The sequence below is a fragment of the Phyllobates terribilis genome, unplaced genomic scaffold (assembly GCF_046119375.1).
Source record: "Phyllobates terribilis strain yellow unplaced genomic scaffold, ASM4611937v1 Scaffold_13__5_contigs__length_258822181, whole genome shotgun sequence".
NCBI classification, from domain to species: domain Eukaryota; kingdom Metazoa; phylum Chordata; class Amphibia; order Anura; family Dendrobatidae; genus Phyllobates; species Phyllobates terribilis.
Window position 1 is genome coordinate 161,322,246 of NW_027362773.1, and position 20,136 is coordinate 161,342,381.

General features: G+C 43.7%; 1 protein-coding gene across 3 annotated transcripts in view; it reads right to left on the reverse strand.

The window, feature by feature from the left end:
* Positions 1 to 20,136, reverse strand: part of SPI1 (Spi-1 proto-oncogene) — a 120,881-nt gene that overhangs the window by 19,711 nt on the left and 81,034 nt on the right. The window contains exon 1 of one of the 3 annotated variants that reach the window (XM_073658955.1): positions 19,536 to 19,737. The exons of the other annotated variants lie outside the window; for them this stretch is intronic. Coding sequence (XP_073515056.1) covers positions 19,536 to 19,577 — 42 coding nt within the window. The 5' untranslated portion in view covers positions 19,578 to 19,737. Of the gene's footprint in view, positions 1 to 19,535; positions 19,738 to 20,136 lie in introns of those variants that run through there. 3 annotated transcript variants of the gene reach the window in all.

A 20,136-nucleotide genomic window follows, 5' to 3' on the forward strand; every position in this document is an offset into this window, starting at 1 on the left:
TCTATTATCTATCTATTATCTATCATCTATCTATCTATTATCTATCTATCTATTATCTATCTATCATCTATCTATTATCTATCATCTATCTATTATCTATCATCTATCATCTATCTATTATCTATTATCTATCATCTATTATCTATCTATTATCTATCTATTATCTATCATCTATCTATTATCTATCATCTATCTATTATCTATCTATTATCTATCTATTATCTATCATCTATCATCTATCTATTATCTATCATCTATCTATCTATCATCTATCTATCATCTATCTATTATCTATCTATTATCTATCATCTATCTATTATCTATCATCTATCTATCATCTATCTATTATCTATCATCTATCATCTATCTATTATCTATCTTTCTTTCTTTCTAAAACAAAACACAATTTATACAGACACGTAGCCGATCCATCATTATGAAACCTCTGGGACATTTAGGTTTGTGCGTGAAATAGTCTTGGGGTCTTATGATACTTCTTATGACTCACATTTGTGGTTACAATACTAAATATTCATAAATTATTAACACATTGAGCCGGTCACATGTTAGGGAATAGCATGCAGAATAATTACAAATATTGGTTACCAGGGCCGGGTATATCTATCGCACCCTGTGAGGAGCTGCCCACTTACTAAAGACTATGATACTTTTCCAGCAACGGACCACCATTTTTGTCAATATTATTATTGTGTTTTATTAGTGATTTACTTGTTATGTTTTATATAGTTCTGCTTACTTGTCAGTATGTGCACTAGATTCACTTGTAAAATGTCCAGCATTCCACTAATCTGTATCTCAGGATATCTTTATCTCAGGAGTATCTAACCGTTGTTTCAACAGCCAATAATCTCATTATGTGTGTGTAGATTGTAGATACAGTGGAGCCGTCACCACAGGGGGTCTTACATGCAGTCTCAGATGAAGGCTTCTAGAATATTCTTCATTGTTTTAGCTAACAGTGAATGTTTAAGGAGGAGGGTGATCACTTCTGACCTGGGAGGGGACTGATCTCAGTGGAAGAAAGGAGAGACTGTAACGGGTCTGGGAGGCGGAACCTCTGAGCTACTATACAAGGGGGCGGTCCTTGTAAGGGAGCGGGTGGCGACCAGGCAGGCAGTCACAGCAGGTGACCGGGACAGTCTCTAGAAGAACGGGCAGGAGGTCACGGCAAGTGACCGGGGCAGTCTCTGGATGAACGGGCAGATGGTCACGGCAAGTGACCGGGGCAGTCTCTGGGTGAACGGGCAGATGGTCACGGCAAGTGACCGGGGCAGTCTCTGGGTGAACGGGCAGATGGTCACGGCAAGTGACCGGGGCAGTCTCTGGGTAAAGGGTTGGTACGACCTGTGGCGGCTGATGGTAGACGTGAGCTCCCAGGTGAGCAGGCGAGAGTCTCTGGATAAACGGGTGGTCACAGCATGTGACGGCGGAGCCTCCAGGAAGACCAACAGACAGGCGGCAGATGAGCGCTCCCAGGTGAGCGGGCAGAAGTCTCTGGACAGGCGGGTGGTCGCAGCACGTGACGGCGGAGCCTCCAGGAAGACCAACAGACAGGCGGCAGATGAGCGCTCCCAGGTGAGCGGGCAGGAGTCACTGGACAGGCAGGTGGTCACAGCACGTAACGGCAGAGCCTCCAGGTAGGCTAGTGACGCGCCCCTGGGCCTGTGTCGCGCTGCGTTGCGCACGCGGGAGCTTACCCGGAGCCGGATCTCTTGAGGGTTGTAGTCTCGTGGCGGTGACCCGGTCCGTGCCCAGGGAGTCAAACTGAGCGGCGACGTATCAGCGGTAGATGTTGTACGACTACGCCACCCGTTGAATGCAGCTATGGAGCTGCCGCTGCAGGACAGTCCGCTGAGGCCGGTGGATGGATGGTGCAGCGTAGATGGTATAACCCCCAACGGGAGGGGTATGGCCTCAGGGCAGCAGATGTGGATGATGGGGGTAGCAGGAACCACTCAGAGACGATGCGGTGTAGTTCAGGGTCTTTACTGGTGACAACGATAGACCCTCCCGGAGTACTGGCTAGCAATTGGGGCCTGGTCAGTCCTTGAGCAGATGGGATCTCCCCTGGCCAGGCGGAGTTGTAGGCCTCCCAAACTAACTGTACTCTTCTGGCTACCTTGCTAGAAGCGGGTATAAGTAGCCCACGTCCCTGAGTGAACCGTGTGGTGCTCACCCGTATGGCCGGGGACTCGGGGCCTTCTAGTGGCTTCCGCTCCACGGTGGCGGTGCTGGTCCCACGCGTGTGACCGTGCCTTCGGGCTTCTTGGCCAGAGGACCTGAAATCCCCTGCCTGACGGATTCTGCTGCTGGGTAGGAGTTAGTCCCCACAGCCTCGGACTCCGGGTCCGGTAAGAAATCTTCTCAGTCAGGGCGAGCTCTGCAGCTGCCAGCCCCTGACTCCTTGTATTACTGCTTCTGCTGTTTCTTCCTAAGCTGCTTCTCTTCGCTACTCTTCTTAACTCCAGGCTCAGGCCCCTGGACAGGGCCTGCCTGTGGAGCAGAGCCCATAGAGCAGCTCTGCTCCCTGTCTTCTCCTCTCAGAACTCACTAACCCTGCCTCAGCCCCAGGTCTATATAGGGGAAGTCCTTCCCCTCCCAAGACTGGGCAGGAGGTGTGGCATGCACAGGATCCCTGACCAAAGGACCTCCCACCTGCTCTCAGACATAACATTACATTACTGTGGAAACCAGACCCCTGGGGTGCCACACTAGCAGGCAGGTAGCAGATGTGCGCTCCCAGGTGAGCGGGCAAGCTGGTCCATAGACAGACTGACAAGAGTTGGAAGGCAGACCGTCGGACCTCAGGCAAGCAGGCAGGTAGTTGATGTGCGCTCCCAGGTGAGCGGGCAAGCTGGTCCTTAGACAGACTGACAGGAGTAGTAAGGCAGACCGTCGGACCTCAGGCTAGCAGGCAGGTAGCAGAATATCAGGCAGGAATAAGACAGCAAGCTGGCAGGAATCTGGCAGGTATCTGGCAGGTAACTGGCAACGGGACCTGAGGGCTGAAGCAGAGTAGTGAACAGTGCAACAACATTGCTCGGGCACCTCCATTTTGGAGGAGGTGCCTTATATATGGTGAAGTCCTCCGGCCATTGGCCGGGGACTCCTTAGGACGGCGCGCGCGGCCCCTTTAAGAGGGAGGGAGAGCGCACGCGCGCGCCCTAAGCACAGTGGCCGGGAAGGAGCGCGCGCTGCCAGCAGAGCGGGAGGAGGACGCCGGGCACGGAGCAGAGAGGTGAGGGGAACAGCGTCCCTGCCTAGCAGAGGGCAGGGACGCCGACGCTACAGTACCCCCCCCCCCTTTAGGCCCCCCCTTTTTTAGGCCAGACAGAAATTTAGCAAGGATGAGCAGGGCATGGATGTTCTCCCGGGGCTCCCACGTTCTCTCCTCAGGACCAAACCCCTTCCAATCTACTAGAAAAAAGGTCTTTCCTCTTACCCTTTTGGTGGCAAGAATGTTCTCTACCTCAAACTCGTCCTCAGCAGAAACCGGAGCAGGAGGCGTACCTGTAGACTTGGAAAAAGAGTTAAGTACCACAGGTTTGAGGAGAGATACATGGAAGGAGTTAGGGATCTGTAAGTTGGCCGGGAGTTTCAATTTATAGGCCACCGGGTTGATCAGACTGATGACCTCCAGAGGACCGATGAACCGAGGCCCTAACTTGTAAGAAGGTATCTTGAGTCGGACATATTTAGATGAGAGCCAGACTTTATCTCCAGGACGAAATTGTGGAGGATCCAGACGTTTTTTGTCAGCGTGTCTTTTCATCCGTTCGGACGACTGAAGGAGTGCGGATCGGGTACTCTCCCAAATGGAGGAAAATTTGCTAACGAGAGATTCCGCAGCCGGGTTGTCCACAGAGGTGGAGACAGGAAAAGGAATCCGAGGATGCTGACCGAAGACTACAAAAAACGGGGATTTGGAGGAGGATTCGCTCTCGTGATTGTTATAAGAGAACTCGGCCCATGGTAGGAGATCCACCCAGTCTGAATGATGGGCATTAACGAAGTGCCGGAGGTAACTGGTCAGGTTCTGATTGATCCGCTCCACTTGACCATTGGACTGTGGGTGGTAAGCGGAAGAGAAGTCCAGGGTGACGTCTAGCAGTTTACAAGTGGCTCTCCAGAAGCGTGAGGTGAACTGTACCCCACGATCCGACACGATGTGGAGGGGCAGGCCATGAAGACGAAAGATGTGACGAATAAAGTCTTTAGCTAGCTCGGGTGCAGACGGGAGGCCTGGCAGGGGAACGAAATGAGCCATCTTGGAGAAGCGGTCAGCGACCACCCAAATGACCGTACAACCGGCAGAGACTGGGAGGTCAGTTATAAAGTCCATTGCTATATGCTGCCAGGGGGCAGCAGGTACAGAAAGCGGAAGGAGGCGACCGGCTGGCAGATGTCTCGGAACCTTGTTGCGGGCGCAGGACACACAGGCAGAAACAAAGTCTATTACGTCCTTGTGCAGGGTAGGCCACCAGTAGTGCCGGGTAATAAGCTGGAGGGTCTTTTTCTGACCGGCATGGCCAGCCAGTTTAGACGAGTGACCCCAGTGAAGGATCTTCTCCCGATTAGGTACTGATACGAACGTCTTTCCGGGAGGGAGACGATTTAGACTCACGGGAGCCACCTGCATTACTCTGGCGTGATCGATGATGTGTTTCGGATCTTCCTCGAGATCAGACACCAGAAAGGATCGAGACAAGGCGTCCGCCTTGACGTTTTTGTCAGCCGGGCGAAAATGAAGAACAAAATCAAAGCGAGCAAAAAACAAGGACCACCGGGCTTGGCGCGGGTTAAGTCTCTGGGCATGCTGGAGGTAAGCCAAGTTCTTGTGGTCAGTGTAAATTATTACCAGGTGAAGAGCCCCCTCGAGCAGGTAACGCCACTCCTCCAATGCCAGTTTGATGGCCAATAACTCTCGGTCTCCTATGGAATAATTGCGCTCTGAGGAGGAGAAGAGTTTAGAGAAGAAGCCGCAAGTTACCATCCTCCCGGAAGATGATTTTTGAGTAAGTACCGCTCCGGCTCCAGAGGAGGAGGCATCAACTTCCAGGAAGAACTGCTTGTTGCCGTCCGGGCGATGCAGCACCGGGGCGGAAGAGAAGGCCTGTTTTAAAGAAAGAAAGGCCTCCTCTGCTTCGGGCGGCCACTCTTTGGGATTAGTACCCTTACGGGTGAGCGCGGAAATTGGGGCAGTCCGGGAAGAGAAGTGTGGTATGAAGAGGCGGTAGTAGTTGGCGAAGCCCAGGAACCGCTGAATGGCCTTCAACCCCTCCGGTCGAGGCCATTTCTCGATGGCAGACAGTTTCTCTGGATCCATTCGTAGGCCGGTCTGAGAAATAATGTAGCCCAAAAACGGAAGCGAGGTCTGCTCAAAGAGGCACTTCTCGTATTTAGCGAAGAGGTGATTCTGCCTGAGCCTGAGCAGAACCTGACGAACGTCCCTCCGGTGAGTCTGGAGATCCGGAGAGAAGACCAAGATGTCGTCCAGGTACACCACTACGCAGGAGTAGAGAAGGTCCCAGAAGATGTCATTGACCAACTCTTGAAAGACGGCAGGAGCGTTACAGAGACCAAAGGGCATTACCAGATATTCATAGTGGCCGTCCCGGGTGTTGAATGCCGTCTTCCATTCATCCCCCTGACGGATACGAACCAGGTTGTACGCCCCACGGAGGTCCAGTTTGGTGAAGATTCTAGCCCCCCTCAGACGATCAAATATCTCCGGAATGAGCGGAAGGGGGTACTTATTCTTCACCGTGATCTGGTTAAGGCCTCTATAGTCTATACAGGGACGGAGAGAGCCGTCCTTCTTTTTGACGAAAAAGAAGCCTGCTCCCACCGGGGAGGTAGATTTCCGGATGAATCCCCTAGCCAGATTCTCCTCAATATATTCGGACATCGACCGGGTCTCAGCAGCGGATAATGGATAAATACGCCCACGGGGAGGAGTAGTACCGGGTAACAGGTCGATAGGGCAGTCGTATGGTCTATGAGGGGGTAATGTCTCTGCCTCCTTTTTATTAAAGACATCAGCATAAGACCAATAAGGAATCGGAAGTCCAGGTAGATTAGCTGGGGTAGGAGAAGGACGGACGGGATGGACGGGAACCAGACAGGTCTTATGGCAGTCCTGTCCCCAGCGAAGGACCTCTCCGGTCTGCCAGTCAAGCACGGGTGCATGTCTCTGGAGCCAAGGTAGACCTAGCAAGAGGGCGTGAGAGAGTCCAGGCAGAACATGAAAGGAGATACTCTCAGAATGCAGCATTCCCACCTGCAGAGTAATGGATTCGGTGATGAGTTGGATGGGGCGTGGTAAGAGACCCCCATCCACGGCAGCAACAGACAAGGGTACAGCCAGAGGTTTGGTGGGGATGCGGTATTTCTCTACCAGGGACTGTGAAATAAGATTCCCGGCTGCTCCAGAGTCAAGTTGGGCTAGTTCGAAATAACAGTTCTCCCCGCAGACGATTGAGACTGACAGCAGCAGAGATGGAGAGGATTTATTCTTGTCTAGGTCGACCTCTCTGAGCGAACCTAGACACAGGCGTTTCCCGACCTCTCCGGGCAGGCACGGATCCGGTGCTCCTTACTGCCACAGTAGAAGCAGCTCCCCTCGGCACGGCGTAAGTCCTGACGGGTTTTGACCATCTTGGTCTGGTCGACCTGCATAGGCACAGGAGAGTGTACCTGGGGAGAGACGGAGGGAGTGACGGGTTTCTGAAAAGTAGGAGCTAGACGTGGAAACCTCCTCTCACGGGTGACCTCTTTGGCACGCTCCTGGAACCGTAGGTCAATCCGGGTGGCAAGAGTTATTAGGTCATCGAGAGTGGTAGGAATGTCCCGACCGGCAAGTTCATCTTTAATACGGCCGGACAGACCCTCCCAGAAGACGGATACCAGAGCGTCGTTATCCCAGGCCAGCTCCGAGGCAAGGGTACGGAACCGTATGGCATATTGGCCCACGGTGAGACTTCCCTGATGGAGGCGTAGCAGAGATGATGCGGATGAGGTCTTCCGTCCGGGTTCGTCGAAGACTTTCCGGAAAGCCGTGAGAAAGGCAGGCAAGTCGGACACCAGGGGGTCTCCTCTCTCCCATAGAGGATTTAGCCAGGCCAGGGCCTCCCCGGTGAGATGGGACATGATGAAGGCAATTTTGGCCCGGTCGGAGTTAAACTGGTGGGACAATAGTTCAAAGTGCAGGGTGCACTGATTTATGAAGCCCCGAGCCTGGGCGGAGTCGCCTCCGAAGCGAGGAGGTGCAGAAAGCCGGGGTCCGGGGTAGGATACCATGGTATTAGTGGGCAGCGGAGCTGCCGGATTGCGAGTCATGGCACTGGCGGAGGTTGCTGGCGGAGCAGTCAGAGTGTCCAGGCGAGAATTGACATTCCGCAGGTGACCCAGGATGGACTCCTGTTGGGACCTCTGACGGGACAGTTCATGACACAGGTCCGAGAGCGAGGGAGCTTGGGTGCCACCGGGTTCCATGGCCCGAGCAAACTGTAACGGGTCTGGGAGGCGGAACCTCTGAGCTACTATACAAGGGGGCGGTCCTTGTAAGGGAGCGGGTGGCGACCAGGCAGGCAGTCACAGCAGGTGACCGGGACAGTCTCTAGAAGAACGGGCAGGAGGTCACGGCAAGTGACCGGGGCAGTCTCTGGATGAACGGGCAGATGGTCACGGCAAGTGACCGGGGCAGTCTCTGGGTGAACGGGCAGATGGTCACGGCAAGTGACCGGGGCAGTCTCTGGGTGAACGGGCAGATGGTCACGGCAAGTGACCGGGGCAGTCTCTGGGTAAAGGGTTGGTACGACCTGTGGCGGCTGATGGTAGACGTGAGCTCCCAGGTGAGCAGGCGAGAGTCTGTGGATAAACGGGTGGTCACAGCATGTGACGGCGGAGCCTCCAGGAAGACCAACAGACAGGCGGCAGATGAGCGCTCCCAGGTGAGCGGGCAGAAGTCTCTGGACAGGCGGGTGGTCACAGCACGTGACGGCGGAGCCTCCAGGTAGGCTAGCAGACAGGCAGCAGATGAGCGCTCCCAGGTGAGCGGGCAGGAGTCACTGGACAGGCAGGTGGTCACAGCACGTGACGGCAGAGCCTCCAGGTAGGCTAGCAGGCAGGTAGCAGATGTGCGCTCCCAGGTGAGCGGGCAAGCTGGTCCATAGACAGACTGACAAGAGTTGGAAGGCAGACCGTCGGACCTCAGGCAAGCAGGCAGGTAGTTGATGTGCGCTCCCAGGTGAGCGGGCAAGCTGATCCTTAGACAGACTGACAGGAGTAGTAAGGCAGACCGTCGGACCTCAGGCTAGCAGGCAGGTAGCAGAATATCAGGCAGGAATAAGACAGCAAGCTGGCAGGAATCTGGCAGGTAACTGGCAACGGGACCTGAGGGCTGAAGCAGAGTAGTGAACAGTGCAACAACATTGCTCGGGCACCTCCATTTTGGAGGAGGTGCCTTATATATGGTGAAGTCCTCCGGCCATTGGCCGGGGACTCCTTAGGACGGCGCGCGCGGCCCCTTTAAGAGGGAGGGAGAGCGCGCGCGCCCTAAGCACAGTGGCCGGGAAGGAGCGCGCGCTGCCAGCAGAGCGGGAGGAGGACGCCGGGCACGGAGCAGAGAGGTGAGGGGAACAGCGTCCCTGCCTAGCAGAGGGCAGGGACGCCGGCGCTACAGAGACATGTTTTAGTAAAAGTTGTGTGGAAGGATTGAAGGAAGAGAATGGAGACCGTGGACTTGGAAGGATGGATGGATAAACATGTTACCATTATGGATTATGTCGGTTGGATTTAAATTTTCTTAAAAGGACTGCGGCTACTGGATACATGTGCTTTCATCGTTTTATCTGCCGTCTAGATGATCATGGACTGTGGCTACAGACTATACTGGCTGGAGATACGAAATCTGTGGGCCAACCAAAAGTTGGGAGACAGTGAGTATGGCCTTATACAAAGCCAGTGGAACTACTGAACCCAGATTGGGAACTGGAGGACTGAGAGAACTGTATTTTGGCCATTTACCTGGAATTGCTTTACTACCATGGCTGTGATCAATAAAATATTGTTGCATCGTTAACCTGCCTAGGTGATTACTTACAACCCACAACCTCAGATCTTTACAAGTGGCGGCAGCTAAAGCTGCACGCATGCTGATGTAGCACCCTGAGGATTCGGCTGCTACAGGGGTATTGCACCTCAATCCAGAGGTGTGATATTCCACTCCCGGGTAAGGATGGAGTGTGGAACTGAGCTCGGTAGGCTGCATGCACTACACACATCCCATTTCCGAGGAGCAGGCCGACGGTACTCCCACTTAGAAATGTGCAGGTACGACCGAGTCTGTTCCTGGCTGGAGTGGGAGGGGGGTGGTACATCCCAAGTAGTGTAGGGGCAGATAGGGGGAGCAGCCTGGGTAAAGATAGGAGCTCATTGGGTGCTGGTCACCTGAGCTCACACATAGAGGGTGTATATAAGGTGGGCACCATCAAAGAACAGGGTCAGTCAGTCAGTCAGCCTTTGCAGAGGAGTCACAGGAAGAGGAGCAGAGCAGATCCAAAGAGAGAGAGAGGAGAAAGAAAGAGAGACCCAGAGGGGACAAAGAGAGGACTCTAAGACCCCAAATCCAATCCACGGGTGAAGAGTCGGCATCAGGGTACCGGAACCCAAGCTGGTGGGGGCAAAAACACACCCCAGCCAGAGACCGGAGGCCGTGGGCAGCGTCTGCCACGGCCACCCACCATATCCACCACGAAGGCATACCACGTGGAGGGTCAGGGAACCCAAGGCCAAGGGTCTCCCAACAGAAGGCCCGAGGGAGCTGGACCTGGGTGGATCACTAGTGGGGACGGCCAGAGAAAGGACAGAAGGAGAGCTCAGGGTCACGCTCCGGACTTGCTTGGGGGTTGGCTGGATCCAGGACCTGGTGGATGCAGCACGGCTCGGGTGGTCACTTGAAGCTGGAGTGACCGGAACATCAGCAGTGAGTAAATACCCTAAACTGCACAACCCGACTCTGTCTTCATTTACACCTATGCTGCACCACCACAACCCCCATCCTCTGCACCTGACCCCCTGAGGCTATACCCCACCCGTTGGGGGTTATACCATCAAAAGCTGCACCTACACCATCAGCCTCAGCGGACCCTGCTGCAGCGGCGGCCATAGTGACCGCAACACAACGGGTGGCGTAGTCGACAATAAAGAACTTATAACATCTGTAGGACTGCCACATACAACTGAGTTTGACACCCTGGGCACGGACCGGGTCACAGCCACTCGGAAGACTACAACCCCCATCTGATCCGGCTCCGGATATTCCCACTAAAGAATATGGCCCAGGGGGCGCGTCACTGATAACAATGCCCCAATGCTACACTTTGCCCTCCAATATTAACCACTATTCCCTCCAATCCCTGCCAGGTTGACGCCTCTTTTGAAGCTGAAGTGTATAGAGGGGGCTCAGGATACACATCAGGTGCCAGCAGTGACCAGGGAGGGCGGCACCTGCTGCAACTGAGCAGGAGGGAGGGACTCGCCTTCCGGGATTGATCAAATGTTTGAAATTTTAAAAAAAACAGTTAAAATTTTTAAAAAAATCACGCATTCAAGTTTGAATAATCATCCACAATGTTACTATTTGTTACATTATTTACAAAAATACAAATAATAAAAAATATGAACATATTTGGTATCACTGCGTCCGTGACGGTCGGAACTATTAAAATATCACATTATCCGTCCCTTGGAGCGTGAACTCCACGACAAAGTGTCAGAGTTGCTGTTTTGCGGTCCCCCCACCCCCCACGCGCATAAAAATAAATAACTAAACAATGAAAAATCGGAATGTAACAAACACACCAATATAAGCACAACTCATCCCACGAGAACAAAGCTCGCACCCCACTGGGGAAAAGTAAGAATAAGCGTCTCCATACGGCGACACAAGACAATATTTATAAAAAAAATTATATTATTTTAAAGCGGTAAAAGTGAAAATAAACTAAATAAATTTGGTATCGAACTGATCAGCAGAATGAAGTTATTTTTTACTGCACGGTGATGGGAATAAAAACTAAACTAAATAGAAAAGCAATGGTGGATATGACTATACGGCAATGGTGGATATGACTATACGGCAATGGTGGATATGACTATACGGCAATGGTGGATATGACTATACAGCAATGGTGGATATGACTATACGGCAATGGTGGATATGACTATACAGCAATGGTGGATATGACTATACAGCAATGGCGGATATGACTATATGGCAATGGTGGATATGACTATATGGCAATGGCGGATATGACTATATGGCAATGGTGGATATGACTATACAGCAATGGCGGATATGACTATATGGCAATGGTGGATATGACTATATGGCAATGGCGGATATGACTATACGGCAATGGTGGATATGACTATACAGCAATGGTGGATATGACTATACAGCAATGGCGGATATGACTATATGGCAATGGTGGATATGACTATACGGCAATGGTGGATATGACTATACAGCAATGGTGGATATGACTATACAGCAATGGCGGATATGACTATATGGCAATGGTGGATATGACTATATGGCAATGGCGGATATGACTATATGGCAATGGTGGATATGACTATACAGCAATGGCGGATATGACTATATGGCAATGGTGGATATGACTATATGGCAATGGCGGATATGACTATACGGCAATGGTGGATATGACTATACAGCAATGGTGGATATGACTATACGGCAATGGTGGATATGACTATACAGCAATGGTGGATATGACTATACAGCAATGGCGGATATGACTATATGGCAATGGTGGATATGACTATACAGCAATGGCGGATATGACTATATGGCAATGGTGGATATGACTATATGGCAATGGCGGATATGACTATACGGCAATGGTGGATATGACTATACAGCAATGGTGGATATGACTATACAGCAATGGCGGATATGACTATACGGCAATGGTGGATATGACTATACGGCAATGGCGGATATGACTATACGGCAATGGTGGATATGACTATACAGCAATGGTGGATATGACTATACAGCAATGGCGGATATGACTATATGGCAATGGTGGATATGACTATATGGCAATGGTGGATATGACTATACAGCAATGGTGGATATGACTATACAGCAATGGCGGATATGACTATATGGCAATGGCGGATATGACTATACGGCAATGGTGGATATGACTATACAGCAATGGTGGATATGACTATACAGCAATGGCGGATATGACTATACGGCAATGGTGGATATGACTATACAGCAATGGCGGATATGACTATACAGCTATGGTGGATATGACTATACGGCAATGGCGACTGAAAAAGAAAAAAGTAGGTCTAAAAAAAAAATGATTGTGGAACTGATCGGAGGTGGATCAGGAGATTCCTCCATGGAGACGTCCCTACTGTTAATGCCCGGCTATGTTATATATAATATAATAGTCTCCTATATGTTACATACAGTATAATAGTCTGCTATATTTATATACGGTATAATAGTCCTCTATATGTTATATATAGTATGACAGTCTCCTATATGTTATATACCATATAATAGTCCCCTATATGTTATATACAGTATAAAATCCCCTATATGTTATATATAATATGTCTCCTATATGTTATATACAGTATAATAGTCTCCTATATGTTATATACAGTATAAAAGCCACTATATGTTATATATAATATGTCTCCTATATTTATATATGGTATTATAGTCTCCTATATGTTATATACAGTATAAAAGCCCCCTATAAGTTATATATAATATAATAATGTCCTATATGTTATATATAATATAATAGTCTCCTATATGTTACATATGGTATAATAGTCCCCTATATGTTATATACAGTATAAAAGCCACTATATGTTATATATAATATAATAGTCTCCTATATGTTATATACGGTATAATAGTCTCCTATATGTTACATACAGTAAAATAGTCTCCTATACGTTACATGCGGTATAATAGTCTCCTATATGTTACATACAGTATAATAGTCTCCTATACATTACATACGGTATAATAGTCTCCTATATGTTACATACAGTATAATAGTCTCTTATATATTACATACGGTATAATAGTCTCCTATACATTACATACGGTATAATAGTCTCCTATATGTTACATATGGTATAATAGTCTCCTATATGTTATATACAGTATAAAAGCCACTATATGTTATATATAATATAATAGTCTCCTATATGTTACATACGGTATAATAGTCTCCTATATGTTACATACAGTAAAATAGTCTCCTATACGTTACATGCGGTATAATAGTCTCCTATACATTACATACGGTATAATAGTCTCCTATATGTTACATATGGTATAATAGTCTCCTATATGTTACATACGATATAATAGTCTCCTATATGTTATATACGGTACAATAGTCTCCTATATGTTATATACGGTACAATAGTCTCCTATACGTTACATGCGGTATAATAGTCTCCTATATGTTACATACGGTATAATAGTCTCCTATACATTACATACGGTATAATAGTCTCCTATATGTTACATACGGTATAATAGTCTCCTATACATTACATACGGTATAATAGTCTCCTATATGTTACATACAGTATAATAGTCTCTTATATATTACATACGGTATAATAGTCTCCTATACATTACATACGGTATAATAGTCTCCTATATGTTACATATGGTATAATAGTCTCCTATATGTTACATACGATATAATAGTCTCCTATATGTTATATATGGTACAATAGTCTCCTATATGTTACATACGGTACAATAGTCTCCTATATGTTATATACGGTACAATAGTCTCCTATATGTTATATACGGTACAATAGTCTCCTATATGTTACATACAGTAAAATAGTCTCCTATACGTTACATGCGGTATAATAGTCTCCTATACGTTACATACGGTATAATAGTCTCCTATACATTACATACGGTATAATAGTCTCCTATATGTTACATACAGTATAATAGTCTCTTATATATTACATACGGTATAATAGTCTCCTATACATTACATACGGTATAATAGTCTCCTATATGTTACATATGGTATAATAGTCTCCTATATGTTACATACGATATAATAGTCTCCTATACATTACATACGGTATAATAGTCTCCTATATGTTACATATGGTATAATAGTCTCCTATATGTTACATACGATATAATAGTCTCCTATATGTTATATACGGTACAATAGTCTCCTATATGTTACATACGGTACAATAGTCTCCTATATGTTACATACGATATAATAGTCTCCTATATGTTATATACGGTACAATAGTCTCCTATACATTACATACGGTATAATAGTCTCCTATATGTTACATATGGTATAATAGTCTCCTATATGTTACATACGGTATAATAGTCTCCTATACATTACATACGGTATAATAGTCTCCTATATGTTACATATGGTATAATAGTCTCCTATATGTTACATACGATATAATAGTCTCCTATATGTTATATACAGTACAATAGTCTCCTATATGTTACATACGGTACAATAGTCTCCTATATGTTATATACGGTACAATAGTCTCCTATATGTTACATACAGTAAAATAGTCTCCTATACGTTACATACGGTATAATAGTCTCCTATACATTACATACGGTATAATAGTCTCCTATATGTTACATATGGTATAATAGTCTCCTATATGTTACATATGGTATAATAGTCTCCTATATGTTATATACGGTACAATAGTCTCCTATATGTTACATACAGTAAAATAGTCTTCTATATGTTACATACAGTATAATAGTCTCTTATATATTACATATGGTATAATAGTCTCCTATATGTTACATACGATATAATAGTCTCCTATATGTTACATACAGAATAATAGTCTCCTATATGTTGCATACGGTATAATAGTCCCCTATATTTTATATACGGTACAATAGTCTCCTATACGTTACATATGGAATAATAGTCTCCTATACGTTACATATGGTATAATAGTCCCCTATGTGTTACATACGGTATAATAGTCTCCTATACATTACATACGGTATAATAGTCCCCTATATGTTACATACGGTACAATAGTCTCCTATACGTTACATACGGCACAATAGTCTCCTATACGTTACATACAGTACAATAGTCTCCTATACGTTACATATGGAATAATAGTCTCCTATATGTTACATACGGTATAATAGTCTCCTATATGTTACATACGTATAATAGTCTCCTATACGTTACATACAGTACAATAGTCTCCTATATGTTACATACGGTATAATAGTCTCCTATATGTTACATACGGTATAATAGTCTCCTATATGTTATATACTGTACAATAGTCTCCTATACGTTACATACAGTACAATAGTCTCCTATACGTTACATACGGTATAATAGTCCCCTACATATTAATTGGATGATGAGAATTATCCCGGCACCATTGCTCTACATTCACATTAAGGATGATGAGGATGATGAGACTTGTCATCCTGACATATAGACACCTCGGGGGCAGGACATGATTTATTACACCGGACCAATATCACTTCTTAACACTCAATGCCAGGAGGCGGCAGATAATGATGTCAGCCATCTGCAGTAATTGCTGGCCGGGCTGTGTGCTGTCAGCTGGTTTCCTTGTAGTGACGCCCTCATAACTACAGGTGATTAATGCTGCCATATGGCGCCTCTGTGAGACACCGCTCAGATCTGTACAAAGCTATAGGAGCCGGACTTGGAACACAGGCAATAAATATACTTAAAGTCCGGAGGAAAATGTAAAAGGAATTTTCCCAGATTATAGAAAGATGACTGCTGTCTTCTAAAAGCAGCGCCACCCCTGTCCACAGGTTGTGTGTGGTATTACAGCTCAGACCCATTCACCTCAATGTAGCTGCAATGTCAAACACAACCTGTAAGCAGGGGTGGCGCTGTTTTGTAAGAGAACAACCATGTTTGTATAATCCTGGAAATAATATTACTTCTGATAGAGCATAGGAGTCTGTCAGATATTAGTATTCAGCTGGGTTAGATAAATAGATAATAGATAGATAATAGATAGATAATAGATAGATGATAGATAGATAATAGATAATAGATAGATGATAGATAATAGATAGATAATAGATAGATGATAGATAATAGATGATAGATAATAGATAGATAATAGATAGATGATAGATAATAGATAGATAATAGATAGATAATAGATAGATGATAGATAATAGATAGATGATAGATAGATAATAGATAGATGATAGATAATAGATAGATAATAGATAGATAATAGATAGATAATAGATAGATGATAGATAATAGATAGATGATAGATAATAGATAGATAATAGATAGATGATAGATAATAGATAGATAATAGATAGATGATAGATAATAGATGATAGATAATAGATGATAGATAATAGATAGATAATAGATAATAGATAGATGATAGATAGATAGATGATAGATAATAGATAGATAATAGATAGATAGATAGATAATAGATAGATAATAGATAGATAATAGATAGATGATAGATAATAGATAGATAATAGATAGATGATAGATAATAGATAGATGATAGATAATAGATGATAGATAATAGATAGATAATAGATAATAGATAGATGATAGATAGATAGATGATAGATAGATGATAGATAGATGATAGATAGATAATAGATAGATAGATAATAGATGATAGATAGATAATAGATAGATGATAGATAATAGATAGATGATAGATAGATGATAGATAGATGATAGATAGATGATAGATAATAGATAGATATATGATAGATAATAGATAGATGATAGATAGATAATAGATAGATGATAGATAATAGATAGATAATAGATAGATAATAGATAATAGATAGATGATAGATAGATAGATGATAGATAATAGATAGATAATAGATAGATAGATAGATAATAGATAGATAATAGATAGATAATAGATAGATGATAGATAATAGATAGATAATAGATAGATGATAGATAATAGATAGATGATAGATAATAGATGATAGATAATAGATAGATAATAGATAATAGATAGATGATAGATAGATAGATGATAGATAGATGATAGATAGATGATAGATAGATAATAGATAGATAGATAATAGATGATAGATAGATAATAGATAGATGATAGATAATAGATAGATGATAGATAGATGATAGATAGATGATAGATAGATGATAGATAATAGATAGATATATGATAGATAATAGATAGATGATAGATAGATAATAGATAGATGATAGATAATAGATAGATAATAGATAGATGATAGATAGATAATAGATAGATGATAGATAATAGATAGATATATGATAGATAATAGATAGATGATAGATATATGATAGATAATAGATAGATGATAGATAGATGATAGATAATAGATAGATATATGATAGATAATAGATAGATGATAGATAGATAATAGATAGATGATAGATAGATAGATAATAGATAGATGATAGATAGATAGATAGATGATAGATAATAGATAGATGATAGATAATAGATAGATAATAGATAGATAATAGATAGATTATAGATAATAGATAGATGATAGATAGATGATAGATAGATGATAGATAGATAATAGATAGATGATAGATAATAGATAGATAATAGATAGATGATAGATAATAGATAGATAATAGATAACAGATAATAGATGATAGATGATAGATAATTGATAGATGATAGATAGATAATAGATAGATGATAGATAGATGATAGATAATAGATAGATAATAGATAGATAATAGATAGATGATAGATAATAGATAGATGATAGATAATAGATAGATAATAGATAGATAATAGATAGATAATAGATAGATAATAGATAACAGATAATAGATAAATAATAGATAGATGATAGATAATTGATAGATAATAGATAGATGATAGATAGATGATAGATAGATGATAGATAATAGATAGATAATAGATAGATGATAGATAATAGATAGATAATAGATAATAAATAGATAATAGATAGATAATAGATAATAGATAGATAATAGATAATAGATAATAAATAGATAATAGATAATAATAGATAGATGATAGATAATAGATAATAAATAGATAATAGATAATAATAGATAGATGATAGATAATAGATGATAGATAATAGATGATAGATAATAGATAATAAATAGATAATAGATAGATGATAGATAGATGATAGATAATAAATAGATAATAGATGATAGAAGATAATAGATAGATACGATAGATAACAGATACGTAGATGATAGATAAATAGATAATCTTGGTAAAAATAATGAAATAAACAATTCCTTACAGTCCAAAAAAGCCCTAGCACTTGTTTTTGGGGGCAGAAGCGTCACCCAGAGGCCTCATCTACCACGTGCCCTTTATAACCCGGGTTTTCGGGCAGAGGGGTCTATGGATCCTGCGTGTGCAGTGAATATGGCCGCTACCTCTAAACCCGTACAGCGTCTCCTCTGCGGGGGCCGAATATCCATCATTTTGTCAGATTTTAACTAAAATACATAATACATTTTTAGAGAAATATACACTTATGACTACATTCTCTGTTCTACAGTTTCTGTTTATTATATTTGTTTGTACGATTGTTGCACTTTTTGTTTCCGTCCATAATCGGGATCTTCAGACTTTTCTGTGATTAGCATCGATACATTGTTGATACTTCCTAGGACACTTTGTATCTTTAGATATTTGCTTATGTGAGTAGAATTTGCTCTCCAGAATTTATACAGAATTTATAGACCTTCATTCCTTGATTGACACTTCTGTACATTCATATACTGTGCTATTATATATTCCCCATCTGTCCATAGATTATTAATATACGAGTCTCCTATTAATCCCACCACCGATGTGATCACAATATTCTAGTTCATTCTATCATTCTAAAAACTGATATTTCCTCTCTTTCCATTGACCTTAAATAAAACATTTCGGTCACCATAATTTATACATTTTTAGACCAGAGAAACCAATGGGGGTATTACTCCAATCACTTACTATTGATAGTTATGATATATTACCTAGAAGAACAGTTTTAGCAAAGTATTTTGCTACCAGCTTAATAGATCAAAGTGGTCAACCTTATCGCCTTCTTACATCTTCCTAAAGCTTTTTGACTTTATAGTTAGTACTAGAAGAGTATCCATAGTAATAGATCATGCCAAAAAATAAAAAAAAAATCAAACTTTTGTACTCATAAAGTACCAAAAAATAATAATTTTTAGATGATGAAGACCAGGACAATTAGTTTAGCAATGGTCTAAAAGCCCCTTGAGTCTACTGACTAAGACCATAAAAGCCAACCATTATCTGTTTTGGGGGTTTCCAAATACCTCGTTCTGGTATCTTCTTGAGAACCAAGCCCAAGAGTGGTCCAAGAAGTCTAGAAGGAATAGCCAACTCACCGTGATTAGGGTATACCCATCCATCCTGCTAGACGGCACCATCCACAGATCTGGAGCCAGGACCTTCCTCTATACTCAATTGCCCTTTAAATTGACTCTCGACAACCCTGAGAGCGACACAGTGGACAAAGGAGAAGTGCAATGTTGGTGACCCCCCGTGTATGTGTGACCAGCGGAGATCGCACACTACCACTGACAATGAAGTTTTTCTTTCTTTCTCAATACAAGTTCCTGATTTGAAGTTTAGGGAGTCGGTCATATATGCGTAACACTTCACTGCATAAATCTTATGGGGACGTCACAGGAAACGTGTCCTGTGTGATTGTGGCCAACCAATCCTTCCTCCAGATCCTGGCTATAAAAAGAAGAAATCCGTCAAGGTACACTTCACTTCTGTAGATCCTGCCATAGTACCAGACAATACTGATATTCGGGGGTAGTTTACATTCGAGATTGGTGCTCCAGTACTACTTCATAGATGTGATGGAACAGGTGATGTCTCCTATGAATATGCCCTCTCATATCATTGCTATATATGACCAATGTCACCTCTAACATCAGAAGTGAAGAGCTTTTATAGATATCCATAGCTTACATTTGC